Raw genomic sequence first — 16112 nt, forward strand, 5'->3', positions numbered from 1 at the left:
TACTCTCTTCTCATTTCTTCTTTTTCGAAAGCATAGAAAACACGAACAACTTTAAGATTAGAAGTTATATTGTTCTGAATAATACAAAACTTTAAATATTTAACAATACAATATACAAAATAATTAATACAAGTAGCAGAGTCAGTTTGATCATTCTCGGCGATATATCGAATTAAAACCAAGAGCTGAAGACTTTAGAGGAGGAATTGGTGGTTTCGCTATATGATACAGTTGGACGAATGACGAACTGGCTTGCAAAGTGGGAGGAGCGACCGTACATGCCAAGACCAGTTAAGTCAACTTGACTCCTAGTAAACGTGTTGAGACCAGTTAAACACAGGTATACTCGTAGTGAACTTGTAGAAACTAGTTAAGTCAGCTTGACTCAAAAAAAATTGTTTTTTGGCAAAATCCAGTATCATCTTGGAAGCTTTTAGTCAACTTTGCCACAAAATCGCTTCACAAAAGTTGATGGATTTGTAGTTAAGTTTTTTTTTGTATTTATCGTCATCAAGCCTTGCAATATGACAGAGTCTACGTTAATCAGTTCTGTTAATTATATGAAGAGAATTGTTTCATGGTATCCAGATCAAGAAATATTTGATGAAAATTAGAACAAAGCAATTATCAATGTTGAAAAAGGTGACTTAATTGTACCGTGTAGTTATTAATGGTATCATGTGTCAGATGAAAAAGACATTTCATTATGTTTTGTTATAATATTTCATTTTCATGGTCTGTTTTTTCTTCATCTTCTTCATTTTCTTTGATTATTCTAGCATTTGTAATTCAGTTATGTTCTCAGATATTAATACAAGGGAAGGATATAAAAACTGATTATAATGGACCGAACGTTTTGGTTACGCTTTCATTAATTTGTTGTGTGTTGTATCTATGGGCTGGACCCCTCACCACCCCCAACCCCCTCCGCCAAAGAAAATCGCCTCTTGCCCTTCCATAAAGGATCAGTCCCTAAGTAAGTCGAGCAAAGTTAGAATTTCACGTCTCTCCACCTTTGAAATTTTGCAGGTGCACGTCACTGCGCAAGTCCTGGATGCACACGCGCTTATTTTCCTTCATATTTTGCCCTATAGGAGTGGTTGTAACTTGTTACTTTCTAACTTAAAGGCATTGAAGACTCGCTCCAAACCGCGTGCGGCCATCTGAAAAAATTAACTTTCCGTTGCATGCAAGTGAAGTTTTGTTGTAGCTGGACCTGAGATGTCCATCGCTGTATCGTTTGTACACTGTGCTGTGGGTATTGACCGCAGCTGTATGTACTGACAGTTTACTAGTGTCTAATTACCGACGGTAGCAAGCTGTGTGTGTGTATTTTCTGGGATCGATGGTGGTGTCTAATACTTTTGTTACACCTCATTCGAAACTAAGTCAGATAACCGGCATTTCTTTTTGCGCTAGTCTTCACACCCTTTAATTAGGCGAACTGCTTCCGTCGCCATTATTCCCATTTTGTATTCATTTTTTTTTTCTTATCGGTGTCCCTGTCTCTCTTGTTCTGTCATTTTGATATTTTATTTACACAACATTTTGCTCTGAGATTGCTACCAAGAACGCAAGGCGCCATAAAATAATTAAAATGAAAAAACAAAACAATTATTAACTTATCAGGTTGATAGCTGTTGTGCGATTTGTATATCATTGGTACTTAAGTATACAACTTACATAACTGCAGATTTGTAGGCCCGGCGTCGATGTATGCATGCATGGGATAGTGTAGGCCTACCCTTTGAACTCACATCTTGACATCCGATCCAGTCAACTTTTGAAACCGTTCTATTTACCATAAGGCTGCAGCTCAATGTATTTGTTACCGTACCTTATGTATTAAAGACACATGGAATCGAGCAAGTGCGCCGATACAAATCACTGAAGTGCTGAATCATTCAAATGGATCCATTACATTAGCAAAATGAGTGTTAGATAAACAAAGCAACTCCCCTCCCCCCCCCCTCCCCCCGTTTCATGTAGGTAACGGTAAATCGTCGAAAAATATCAAGTCGAAAGGAGGATTCAAATGTCGAGATTCAATTGTCGTAAATTTTGAGATTTTTTGCGGTGAAATAGTAAGTTGATATTTCCGGGGAAAAAATCGATATATACTTTGAGAATAGATTGGCAAATTTGCGACAAACAAAATAGTGAAATATTAACCCAAACAATTGAAATTGCGACTAAGTAGAAATAATATCACTTTTTCGTTCGAAATTCCTATCTATCTATCTATCTGTCTGTCTGCCTGTCGATTAATTGATAGATTGATTGATTCTTATTCCCCATTCCTATTCATATCCCTATTCTTATGTCATTGTAATTATCATTATTAATTAAGCGTTTACTTAGCTACAGCCGGACTGGAGTTGTATACCTCCTGACGTCACACGAAGCTAAATCCGATAGAATAACCTCAATGCGGTTTGCAACGCCGGTAAGCAACTGAATACCCCGATCAGCGCAAAGCTTACAAGAAAAGCAAATACACCAAATGTTCAGAATACACTGGTACGTGGCGAAAGGTCTGTCGGAAGACATTGGATAAAGCGACCTACCACATTAGCATGAAAGGTTAGGCTCGCCAATTTATTTTCTATAATAGGCTACATGTTATCCGGTGAGTACACAGTTAAATTCTTATTATTCTAATAAGTAGCCTAACATAAAGACCATGTAACATTTCTATCTGTGTTAATGAACTATTATTCAAATATGATGGCGACGGAAGGCTCATAAAAGGAATCCTTTAATCTCAGAATATCACCTCTCTGTTTGTTTATATATTACTTTGCTAGTTACTTTGACATCATGGTGGTGATTCTGTTTTCTGCTTAAGAAAATTGCAAGGATGTCGGTAAGGCTCTTTTAATATTTTGTACAGTTTTACCAAAACATATTTTCAGTTTGATTTATATCCCACATAATATAAATATAAATGGTGAATAGTTAAATTACAAAAGTCAAAAGAATACAAAGGATAAGTAAGATGAAAAAGGAGAAAAGAACAAAGAACATTTATATTTCGTCTCCGAGAATCAAACCCACGAAGCTGTAGTTCTTTCGTGTTAATTTGGCTACAATCTAGTACTATAGGCCTACTGATGCTCAATGCGGTCTGAATAAGGTTACAAGTAGCCTACCTCTAAAATTAACCTCTTTGTTTTTAGTTTATCAAAATCTTAAAATTCGGTAACATTGTTACAATATTTAATAGTGTAAAATCATATATGGTATAGTTTAAATGTGTAGGGACACCATTTTTTCCCCCTTCGTATCAACACTGTCTAAGAGATGATTTTTTTAAATTTTTTATCTTCGTTTTTTTCAATTGGTGTACACCTTTCAGTTAAATTGAAAGCTGTCCAATTAATTTCTGCTATGATGTGTTAATTAATGTCACACCCAACTCAAACAGCATACTCTGTTAAAAAGGTTGGACCAATTTGTTTACCTATAACATTGGGTACGTTTGTAAATCCAACCAACTTTGCGTAAATTGTTGCCACAAATCAAGTGTACCGTATAACTGCAGACAATTTCGACCAACTTTCGACCACTTTTTTGGCAACTAACTTACTTAAACTGTCGTAATTTTGTTGTTTTTCATTCTTCTTCTTCTGAGTGCAACGGGGTTTTTCCTTTATAAAAATTTATACAATTTTTCGTAGCGTGTATTAGTTTGAGCTCATCGTTCTAATTATTAAAGACAAGCAACTCCGTATTATGTAGCCGGTGCGCTTTAGTTTACTGCTTTTTAGACATGTATGAAAAATGCTTCCTATACGCAATCGCTCCTATACGCAATCGCAGGTTTCCTTTAATCACTGCCTACACGGTAGCCCCCGCCTTCCATCACACCCCGAGATACCCTCTTCCCGATGTACAAGTTGTGTCCCCTTATGTTGAGGTCATACCGTTGACATCCATGCAAAGTCAAATTATGCAGCATCGGCCGAGTACACTGAAAACTTAAATTGGTCCACCGACTAACATAACGTTAGTCCATCTGGTGCCTCTCCCGACTAACACAGCCTTAGTCAGTTGATATACCGACTAATTTATTCCTTAGTCAGTTGGATTTCTTAGTCGGTCATCTTAGTCCGTCAGCTTAGTCGATCAACGATAACTTAGTCGGTAAATGTATATTAGTCAGTTACATTAGTTGGTGACATTAGTCGGTCTTTACCGACTAATTTATACCAGCCACCGACTAGTTTATAGCAGGTTTTACATTAGTCAGGATGGTGCCTCTCCCGACTAACCTTTCTTAGTCGGTATCGACTGACTAGTTGCACTGACTAGAATCACTGAAAGAATTAAACCCGACTAGTTTCACTGACTAGAATCACTGAAAGAAAAGAGAGCAGAAGAAACACAAATAATGTGTACGTTGGCAATATTTATTTCTGATAAAACTTCTGATGTCTACAAAAGCTGACTTTCGACAGATGGAGAAAAAATCACTGTAAACAATAATTTGAAAATATCATTTTATTCCAACAAAGTTAAGACAAGTTAATGGATCAAACATGAATCGCAAAAGTATAGTGCTGCACAATAATGCAAAGTTGAATCTTGGGCAAGAGTTCCTCACGACTTTCGTTTTAAAGTGGTACCCCAAATCGACACCAGTTAAGTCTTCACGAACAAAGAGTGTTTCTCTTAACTACAAATGGCCTTCCACTTGTCTTCAGGAAGCCAAAAATCTGCACCATTATTGACCTGTGAACAGAAAATATGATATACGTGTAAGCACAGATACAGATATAGCACATGATAGCTCACATTATCATAAACAGGGGCTCTAAGCGGAGCGCCACCATCTTGTCGATGTCTTGGCGTTTTTCTTCTGCTCCCTCCTTTTCTCCCTTTCTACTTTTCTCTCTTTTTTCTTTTTCTTTTCCCTTCCTTCCTCCTCTTTTCCCCCCTTTTTTCCCCTTTCTTCTCTTTTCTTTTTCTCTCCTCTTTTTCTTACCCGGGGGCGCACGCCCCAACGCCTCTCCCTGGATACGCGCCTGAGAGTGTATGTTCAGCTGGCATTCACCAGCCAGCCATGTAGATGATAAATGGGGCTAGTAGTCCCAATATTGTGATATGTTGTGGGCGGAGGTCATATATTCGTTTGAGTTCACCAGGGGTCAAATTGTGGAAACCATTGTTTATCACAATATTTTAACAAGGACAGATGTCATATTTAGTATTTTGATGTATCACATTTAGTACAAGAAGCCAGTTTTTGAGGTCAATGGTCATTTCAGGACAGCCTGTGTCATTGTGAATTATTGTTTGTCACATCACACTGCTTTTCACTGTATTACTAAGATCAAAATTACATCTAATGATCACCGTTTTATCTTTGTAACCATAACTTTGAAACAGTTTGAACAATGAAAGGATCTAATTGAAATGGAGTTATATTGTGGGAATTATCGTATACACACAGTCTCTATATAAATTACAAAGCCACTATCGTTTATGCCAAAGAATCTACCATATGACGAATAGCAGCAACCAATCAAAGCATTGGCTGCATAGGATTTGCTTTCAACAAGAAGATATTCATTGTATGTGTGGCTAAATGTGTGAGACTGCATTGACTCCTTACATAAGTGCTCATTTTGGACACTCAAAGAGTAAACTTCAGAAATAAGAGATCTGCCAAGCAAGATGATATACCAAATTGGAATTGGTCTTAAGTCCGAGTGCAGAAAGCTGGACTCGAGTACTATAAACGTGTGGGTATTACACATTTCTTTGTGGGTATACTGTACGGGTGGGATTTACATTAAATACGTGTTTGTTGCCACATTGTTCAGTTCAGTTCAGTGGTGTTGTTATTGTTTGTTGTGTAGGGCAATCAATCTTGTAAACCTTTATACAACAGACACATCCCTACCTGTGATTCATTGATTAACGGTAAACTGTAACCGTAGGTGCTTTTTTGTTTTTTAAATTATGTGATGCAACTTACCAGGTAGAAACAATTAAACTCAAGAACACTGTGATACAACAAATTTGAACACATTGTTAGTAACAGATGATGAAGCCACAAATGAAAGTATGAGTTCATGTATAAGAATTCAAAATAATAACAATTTTGGAAGCTAGGAAAGTTTTAAAGAAAATGGTTACACATCTCTAAAAGAGTAACGGCGTTCCGTTATAACAATTCCTCATTCATATAAACACTTAATAGACATGCCTTTTTACCTGCAACTTTAAACCAGGGAGTTGAAAAAAAATAATATTCATCTGTTTGCACAAATCGTAGATATAACCCTCAGTGTCAACGTGTAAATTGTGTAAACAAGAGTACAACGACACAGGATTCGGGATTTGAGCAGGTTTCCAATAACATGTTTTCGTACTTTTTGGAATAATATCTTTCTTTCTTTCTTTTAAAATAACCGCAACTTCTCAAAAGAACCGACATTTCTTCAAATCCTTTGTATAGATGATTGAATTTGTTTCAAAACAAATAAATGATAACAATCAACCGCAAAGTAGAAGGTTAAAAACACTCCCGTTACAAAGAAGTTTCATGCTGAAAGCAGTCAATGATGCGTTTCCAAATTTCCTGTGATTTGTTTGACTAATAGTCCTTACCATTGTCTGCAAACATTTTTGCATTTATCGTGCTCAATAAACACAACGTATTTTGTTAAAATAACTTATTTATATAGCGCATTATACCGACGGTCTCAATGCAACTAATTGTAACGTTGCTGTCCCGTGTAGAGATAGCAAAGTTTGTATAGTATAGGCTCTCATGTGTGTGCACTCTCAAATATCACAACGTGTATGGTTGGCCACAGTGGACAAAATTCAGAAATTATGACGACATATCAGGAGGCAGGACTTTTTTATGTCTACATAAAATTGATTTGATGTGGACATAAATTCAAATTAATGCTGGCATATATTAAAATAATGCTGGCACCGTACCGTACCAGCTGCGTACTGATAATGCAGTTGGCACCTTCCTCTTTCAATCTGTTTCAATCTGTGTGAATATTAATGTACATTTAAAGAGTTGTGTCTGTATTGCATGTATGGGCTACCACATTATGTCAAAATATTCTTGCTTATGAGTTGCACTTCTCTTTATATAGTAAGTACACCTTGTAAAGGGTTTCAGTGCAAACACATGAATTTATTTGTAATCTAAGATAATACATATAATATTAATGTCCCCACGCTTCCATAGGCATGAGTTGTACACTGAAAACTTAAATTGGTTCACCGACTAACATAACGTTAGTCCATCTGGTGCCTCTCCTGACTAACACAGCCTTAATCAGTTGCTATACCGACTAATTTATTCCTTAGTCAGTTGGATTTCTTAGTCGGTCATCTTAGTCCGTCAGCTTAGTCGATCAACAATTTCTTAGTCGGTAAATGTATATTAGTCAGTTACATTAGTTGGTGACATTAGTCGGTCTTTACCGACTAATTTATACCAGCCACCGACTAGTTTATAGCAGGTTTTACATTAGTCAGGATGGTGCCTCTCCCGACTAACCTTTCTTAGTCGGTATCGACTGACTAGTTGCACTGACTAGAATCACTGAAAGAATTAAACCCGACTAGTTTCACTGACTAGCATCACTGAAAGAAAAGAGAGCAGAAGAAGCACAAATAATGTGTACGTTGGCAGTATTTATTTCTGATAAAACTTCTGATGTCTACAAAGGCTGACTTTCGACAGATAGAGAAGAAATCACTGTAAACAAAAATCTGAAAATCTGATTTTATTCCAACAAAGTTAAGACAAGTTAATGGATCAAACATGAATCGCAAAAGTATAGCACTGCACAATAATGCAAAGTTGAATCTTGGGCAAGGGTTCCTCATGACTTTCGTTTTAAAGTGGTACCCCAAATCGACACCAGTTAAGTCTTCACGAACAAAGAGTGTTTCTCTTAACTACAAATGGCCTCCCACTTGTCTTCAGGAAGCCAAAATCTGCACCATTATTGACCTGTGAACAGAAAATATGATATACGTGTAAGCACAGATACAGATATAGCACATGATAACTCACGTTATCCTAAACATACATTTACATTAAAATTTTATAACATATTGGGAGGTATACATTTAAATCTAGGTCCCTCAAATTATAAGCCAGGAATAGCAGCTTTACCAAATAATTATTAGCTTTGCACAGCATAACACCAAGTTATTTTTCAAAGCTTAATAATTATGTTAATCATGTTAATAATGATCCCAATAGACCGGGAGCCCAGAGGGTTCGGTTAGCTGGGAAGGTAACCAATTGCCTTGTACATCACAATGTTCACAGTGCATTCCTGTATATGAAACCAGACGACTGGCAAACCGGCTGTGGTGGGTGTGGCTGGGAGAGCAATTTTAAAGTCACCTGATAGCTAACCTAGATCAGCTTTCATGGTAACCACATCAAAGTAAGTACAATGTGTCAGATATGGCCCCAAGAGCAACAAATGGCTATTGCCAGTAATTATTGGTGGTGGGGTACCCCTGCCAGTGATCAATAATTGACCCCTCACGGCTGACCTAGGTCAGCTCATGAGGTAACCACTTGAAACCTACTGGAAAATGTTGGTTAGGACTTCAGATACAAGGGATGGGCATTGCCAGTAATTTTTATTGGTGGGGTACCCCTGCCAGTAGACCCCCAAAATGCCCATCCCCTCATTGACCTAGGTCAGCTCATAAGGTAACCAGTTGAAACCTACTGGAAAATGATAGGTATTACTTCAAATGTAAGTGATGGGCATTTCCAGTAATTTATATTGGTGGGGTACCCCTGCCAGTAGACCCCCAAAATGCCCATCCCCTCATTGACCTAGGTCAGCTCATGAGGTAACCAGTTGAAACCTACTGGAAAATGATAGGTATTACTTCAAATGTAAGTGATGGGCATTTCCAGTAATTTATATTGGTGGGGTACCCCTGCCAGTAGACCCCCAAAATGCCCATCCCCTCATTGACTTAGCTGTGTTTGTTCTTTATGCTGGATAGACTATAACCTGAATGATGTTTACCTGCTTTTGTTGATATATTGTCTATAAAGGCTTGTTTTGTGTATACTAAGCACATTAGTCGGTTTGCCCCAAGATGTAACAGATAACTCACTTATGACAGTGTGAAAACTCCGTTGACTATATCTATGTGCCGCACAGCTTTCATCTTATTCCAATGTTCAAAGATAACGACTAGGTGTATGTTTATTTGTACGTGGGTGAGTGTGCGTATGTGTGTAGTTGCGTGGCTTTAAATGGAATTTTAAGGAATTAAATCATGGTTTACAAGCAGATTAAGCGACACATAAAAATCTTGAGGTCTCTATTTGTTTGTTCTGTATACTTCTACGTCGTTATCTAAGCCTAGAAAACATTAATTAACAGGAGAAATTCATATAGGCTGTTATTACATTACAAATTATTAATGAAGCACTGGAACTGAAAGATAATGCATTGTTAGGTAAATTCAAAATACCAATTGTGTGAACCTTTAAAGGACAAATGAACAACTAGATTATAAAAGAAGAAGAATAAAAAAAATGTTGACAGTGCTGCATGGAGTAAAGAGGGGGCGGGGCCACCTGGTCATCTGCTATGTGCCCTTACAGCTGGACCCAAACGTAGTTCGACATTAAAAGCCTTAAGCCTTAAAAGTCTTAAAAGTTAAGTAATATATGATATTTACCGGTCGTACTACGAATATATATGAGTCGCATCGCGATTTGAATGTACCTAAGATGATTTTCATATTTATGTGATATATTAATAGCTCTAACGGTAATTGGTATATATGTGTCGTTTACCTTATTTATTTTGTACAAAATAGATCATACTGACTCTACACATAGTAAAGGTTTTTTTTTATCTATTCCTTTGATTATGGTTTATCAAGTAAAATTAATAAATCAATATTCCATAACAGAGATATACATATAAACATGTATGCGTGTGTGTGTGTGTTTTGTATGTCGCACATACCAAATTTGGTAAAGATCGTCGGTGAGGAAGCTTGACAGAATTGCTGTAAACTATTTGAAATATTCAAATATAATCGGTTCTATATATTTCGAAATGTTTCCTTCTAGTATCTTGCTAACATGGTTCCGCAGACGAAGACAATATGTTTACAGTCCAAACGGATAATCGTTGTTATCTCTTTGTCCCTGTATGTAATCGTTGCGATCTTAGGGCTACTACACCAAGTCAACTTACCTCGCTTGAAGCCACTTTTCAAATCGAATGTAAGGTAAGTTAATGGTTTTGCCTCGATTTCAAGTTTTCGGTCTGTGAAAAGTCAGCTTCTGGTAAAACTTTTAGCTTTACTACTATAAAGGCCCCCCCTCCCCCTCTCAATCAATAAGTCTTAAAGCAGCATTTTGCGTTGGGTCGCTTTTTTCCACTTTTTTAACATGTGCATCGATTTTTTTACATGTATCAATCATAAAACAGCAATCTAAGATACCATCCAAGTTTCACCCTGCCAAGAGCGTTAATTAGCGAGTAATTAACGATTTATGTCGATAAATGAGAAGAGTGTCCTCGACAAATTTCACAGTTAAAATTAATTGCATACAATTCCGCCAAACCCACTAGTTTGAATTCAACCAATCAGAGATGCAGGTTTAGTTATGAGCCGTTGCTAAATATAGATTCAAGACTTCGCGTTGGTTGTACCAGGGAGTTGTTATGCAACTCCCTGGTACAACTGCCATATAGACTGTACACAAATCAAGCGTGGTGTTATATTACGTATCTGTCAATGACGTTCGTAGTGTTTAAATATTCATATTATGGGCGAGGTTTATTGGGTTCCCAACGGAAAATATCTTGGAGAACAACAAAGTTGAAAGTTGCAAATTTTTCGACTTTCATGCCACCATTTGAAGTAAAATATAAATAGATTAGCTAGTTATGTATGTCATTATGGCAAAGTATAGAATCAGTGAGGTTGAGAAAAATCATAGAAAAGGACGCAAAATGCTGCTTTAAAGCAGCATTTTGCAGCGACATGAAAGTCGAAAAATTTGCAACTTTCAACTTTGTTGTTCTCCAAGATATTTTCCGTTGGGAACCCAATAAACCTCGCCCATAATATGAATATTTAAACACTACGAACGTCATTGACAGATAAGTAATATAACACCACGCTTGATTTGTGTACAGTCTATATGGCAGTTGTACCAGGCAGTTGCATAACAACTCCCTGGTTGTACCAACGCAAAGTCTTGAATCTATTTTTAGCAACGGCTCATAACTAAACCTGCATCTCTGATTGGTTGAATTCAAACTAGTGGGTTTGGGAACTGAATGCGATTAATTTTGTATGTGGAATACTCGCCAATTAACGTTTTTGGCACGGAAAAACTTGGCTAATATCTTAATTTGCTGTTTTGTGATTTGATGTAAAAAGTATGTAAAAAACTCGATGGACATGTCAAAAAAGTAGAAAACGGCGACCAAACGCAAAATGCTCATGAATAAACATACTGTTCACTGATTGGTGGAATTCAAACTAGTGGATTTGGAGATATGAAAACTTTGTCGAGGACACTTTTACTCGTTATCGACATAAATCGTTAATTACTCGCTAATTAACGCTCTTGGCAGGGTGAAACTTGGATGGTATCTTAGTTTGCTGTTTTATGATTGATACATCTAAAACAAATCGATGCACATGTTAAAAAGGTGGAAAAAGGCGACCCAACGCAAAATGCTGCTTTAAAGTTGCAAGAATTATTGATGACTTCTTCGACACATTCGGACATGATATTATCCTTATGTTTGGAATTAAGGGTGAGAATACTATACCGCCCTAACCACAAGTCATGTTCAAAGTTTGTCCCCGTTTCAGGAAAGCTCAAACATGCCCGCATGTCATACAATGGAGCTATAAACTCTTTATTGCTCCATGGTCATACAGGCATACCGTATCTTCAGCGGGTGCCAGTTAACATTGGTCAATATGCTCACGTTTCTGAAGGAAATCTTTGCAGATTTACTCAACAACTCAAAACGACCTCTTAAATTCCCGATTGCCCGTAAATGAACACATGTGAAGACATGCTTTTAGAAAATCATTACTCGAGATAGGAATACACTAGAGAGCTTCCCATAGCTTTATTTTGCACATAAGACAGCCTGCATCAATAAACAACCTTTTTCCGAGGGGGTCACATGGACTTTTTTTTTGTCTTCAAAGGTTTGAACCAGGGACCTCAGGTACTGCAGACGTGTACTCTCCCGTTCTGCCACCTCACCGCTCCAATCTGACAATAAAGGAATTTACCCCTGTTCGACCTCGCAAGAGGTCCTACGGGGGAGATTATAGATACATAGACTTGTCATGTCATTTAATGGACCTGACAGAGAATACCCAAATCTGAGGACACTGATTGGTCAATTTTTGTGTGCCACAGTGTTGAGGCACAGAAGCTATGCCTTATGTGTGCTAGTTTTTATAATTCTTTTTTTCATTTTAAAGACTTTTAGGTTCTCCCTAATAATGAAGAAAAAAGAATTAATTGCTGTCTCATCTCAAATTTATCAGGGATTCCATGAAGGAATTCTCTATGCATCTATCCTCTGCTTGTTTTTTTTTTAGGAAAAGAGATGCATACTATAACATATAAGAATAGCCGCTTGTCTCTCTTCTTTATTCAACTCATATCCACAGGTAATTTATATTGCCAACATTAAGATATGAGTAGAACAAAAGGTTTGTCATATCAGTATTGCAAAAATATGGGACAAAATCATGGAAAAATTGCTGTAAATGTACCATCATGTTTCATAGTGTGACCCATATATGTTCTACTGTGGTAAAATCATGGTACAATTATGGTAAATTTACCATAGTATAATTGCACCGTATAGTTTTACCCTATTTTTACTGTGGTTAATCATGGCACAATTGTAGGAATTTCACCTATGTAGTTTATGTACCATATTAACTTACCCTACTTTTACTACAGAAATATCATGGTAAAACTATGGTAAATTTACCATAGTAAATGTACCACACTTTTACCCTACTTTTACCGCGGTAATATAATGGTAAAACTGCGGTAAATTTACCGTAGTAAATGTACTACACTTTTACCCTACTTTTACCGCGGTAATACCATGGTAAAATTGTGGTAAATTTACCGTAGTAAATGTACCACACTTTTACCGCGGTAGTACCATGGTAAAACTGTGGTAAATTTACCGCGGTAAATGTACCGCACTTTTACCCTACTTATACCGTGGTAATATCATGGTAAAACTGCGGTAAATTTACCGCGGTAAATGTACCGCACTTTTACCCTACTTTTACCGCGGTAATATAATGGTAAAACTGCGGTAAATTTACCGCACTTTTACCATACTTTTACCGCGGTAATACCATGGTAAAAATGCGGTAACTTGTTGTACCGCGGTTGATTTTACCACAATTTTACCACACATTTACCCTATTTACCACACATTTACCATAGTTTACCGCGGTAAAATTAGGGTACATTTTTTGCTGGGATAGTTGCACACTGTATGTACTATGTATTGTGTATGTAGCGCAATTTGGTATATATAGACTTACCGTTACGCGTGGCTACCAATGTATTACAGAATACATTTGTTTGTTTGGAGGGGGGAAAATCAGTCATATTCCTCACATTCAAACATCAAATTATATTTTACTAATGAAATAACATGTCTTGAACTCATCAAACTATCAAAAGTCCAGCAAATTTCATCAAAATAATTTCAAATCCATGGGCAAAAAAGTACATTGTTTGTATCATAACCTCATTTACATATTTGCATATCTAATTAGCTTAATTATAAAAAAATTATAAAAATTAAAACCTCATTTCAATACCTATCTGTCAATACTTGGGTCCCTATTGACAAAATGAACAGATTTTAAATAATTACAATGTGTAAATATTTCCCCCCAGGGGGACAATTATATGATCACAACATGGGAAAGAGGAGATAGGCCTAATTATCTTAGTAAGAAACACTTTTACCACTCAAAATCTTTGGTTGGATGGAGCGGACGTTAGACCAATCTCCAATGGTTTTCAAATGGCCGCCCAATCCTTTGTTTTGACAATTATTGGAAACCCCTTCTAATGTCGAAAGGAGATGATGAGAGGGGGTGGGGAGGGGGCTGGAACAAAAAAAAAGGTTTTTTCGTTCACTAGACTTCTTGAAAAATTAGTTTCAACGAATTAATGTGATGAAATAAATGTTGTCACCGTTTTTTCGATTTCCATTTGAAGGTTAACTGCAGGACTTTACCGAAGCTTTGCGCCTCTCGCTGAGTTAGAGTGGGGAGATATGAGTAATAATAATAATAATAACACATTGGTTTCCACACATGAGCCAGAATGTTCACCAAAACAGAAGATAGTGTTTATAAAGACACACAAAACAGCGAGTACAACAACTGCTTCCATCTTTGAGCGATACGGTTATTATCGCAATTTGACGTTCGTTACGGGAAAAAGCCACGTTCTATCCTTTCCTGGCAAATTTAATCGCAAAGATGTGTTATCGTTCCCTAAGATGAAGAAGAAGACGTTTGACATTTTAGCGAATCACGCCAGATATGATCGTAAGGAGATGAGTCTATTGATACCGAATGCAGTCTACGTCACCATCCTACGAAAGCCCGAAGACCAATTGGAATCGGCTTTCGGATATTTCGAAATGTACAAAACGATTAATAAACTAGAGGGAGAAACACATTTGGAGGCTTATATGAAAGACCCGAAGAAATATTGGAAAAAGTTTAAAATGTGGCAACTGAGTAGAAATGGACAATTATTCGATTTAGGTTTCGAGCATGAGTTCGATGAGGATGACGTCAAATTAGAGGGCGCAATTCAAGACTTGGACGAGGAATTGGACCTTGTTTTGATCAGAGAATATTACGACGAGTCTCTCATTCTATTAAGAAAATTATTGTGTTGGGATTATGAAGATATTTTATACATATCAGCTGGGGTCAGAAGTTCAAGTCATCGATTTCAGAAAAGTGACGAATTAATAGCGAAGATTAAAAAATGGAACCATGGAGATGTTTTACTATATGATCACTTCAATCGGACATTTTGGAAGAAAGTAGATGCTTACGGTAAAGATTTTCAGAGAGACTTGAAATTTTTTAGACAATTAAACCAGGAAGCTTTTGATCAATGTATCGATTCTTATAGACTTGACAGAGAAGATAGGAGAGAAGATAAATTTGTACTTAAGAATAATACAGAAAGGTGCACCAGGATTCTAAGAGCCGACATCGGATACACGAAACTTATTCGAACTTATATGAAAAAGAAATATGGATGATTGCCCAAGAAATTACAATAGGTTCATTGAACTTATAATATTATTGTTGTTGTTGTTATTTTATAATCATTATTATTATTATGATTATTATTATTCGGATGAATTGTCACTTATAGGCCTACGTATAACGTATGGTCTGTGATAACGTATAATCAATAGAAGACCAACACTGTTTTTTAAAGCGATCGTTGATAAGTGCTATTTTTTCTTCTTCTTTTATTTGCTGTAATTGTAGACCTTTGGACTTTCAGATTATATATATCGAAGGAAACCGTCGTGAGTAATTCTTGCCTATTTCAACCGTTCCACCTTAGAATGTTAGACTCGCGTATTAGTTACTGAATAGCTATGTTAGGATAGACAAGCCAATACATACATACATCCATAGGCCTACATGCATACTCACATACATACATACATACATACATACATACATACATACATACATACATACATACATACATACATACATACATACATACATACATACATACATACATACATACATACATACACACACACACACATACATACACACACACACACACACACACACACACATACATACATACATACATACATACATACATACATACATACATACATACATACATACATACATACATACATACATACATACATACATACATACATACATACATACATACATACATACATACATACATACATACATACATACATACATACATACATACATACATACATACATACATACATACATACATACATACATACATA

At 36.6% G+C, this 16112-nt stretch overlaps 1 protein-coding gene across 10 annotated transcripts; it reads left to right on the plus strand.

The window, feature by feature from the left end:
• Positions 1-16016, plus strand: LOC139964591 (galactosylceramide sulfotransferase-like). Of its 10 annotated transcripts, none has more exons than XR_011792030.1 (4): positions 1-2629; positions 8318-8438; positions 10209-10266; positions 12220-16016. XR_011792030.1 is itself a non-coding variant. In XM_071966314.1 (4 exons), exons 3-4 carry the CDS (start codon positions 10118-10120, stop codon positions 15351-15353), a joined length of 1218 nt encoding a protein of 405 aa, XP_071822415.1. In that variant the 5' UTR covers positions 2373-2629; positions 8318-8438; positions 10106-10117; the 3' UTR covers positions 15354-16016. The 10 variants fall into 10 exon arrangements, 5 of the variants coding, with proteins under 5 accessions (XP_071822415.1, XP_071822414.1, XP_071822413.1 ...); XM_071966314.1 differs by having other exon boundaries at positions 2373-2629; positions 10106-10266; positions 14285-16016; XR_011792031.1 differs by lacking the exon at positions 8318-8438 and having other exon boundaries at positions 1981-2583.
• Positions 16017-16112: the final 96 nt, after the last annotated feature.

The sequence above is a fragment of the Apostichopus japonicus genome, chromosome 23, assembly GCF_037975245.1.
Source record: "Apostichopus japonicus isolate 1M-3 chromosome 23, ASM3797524v1, whole genome shotgun sequence".
NCBI lineage: Eukaryota > Metazoa > Echinodermata > Holothuroidea > Aspidochirotida > Stichopodidae > Apostichopus > Apostichopus japonicus.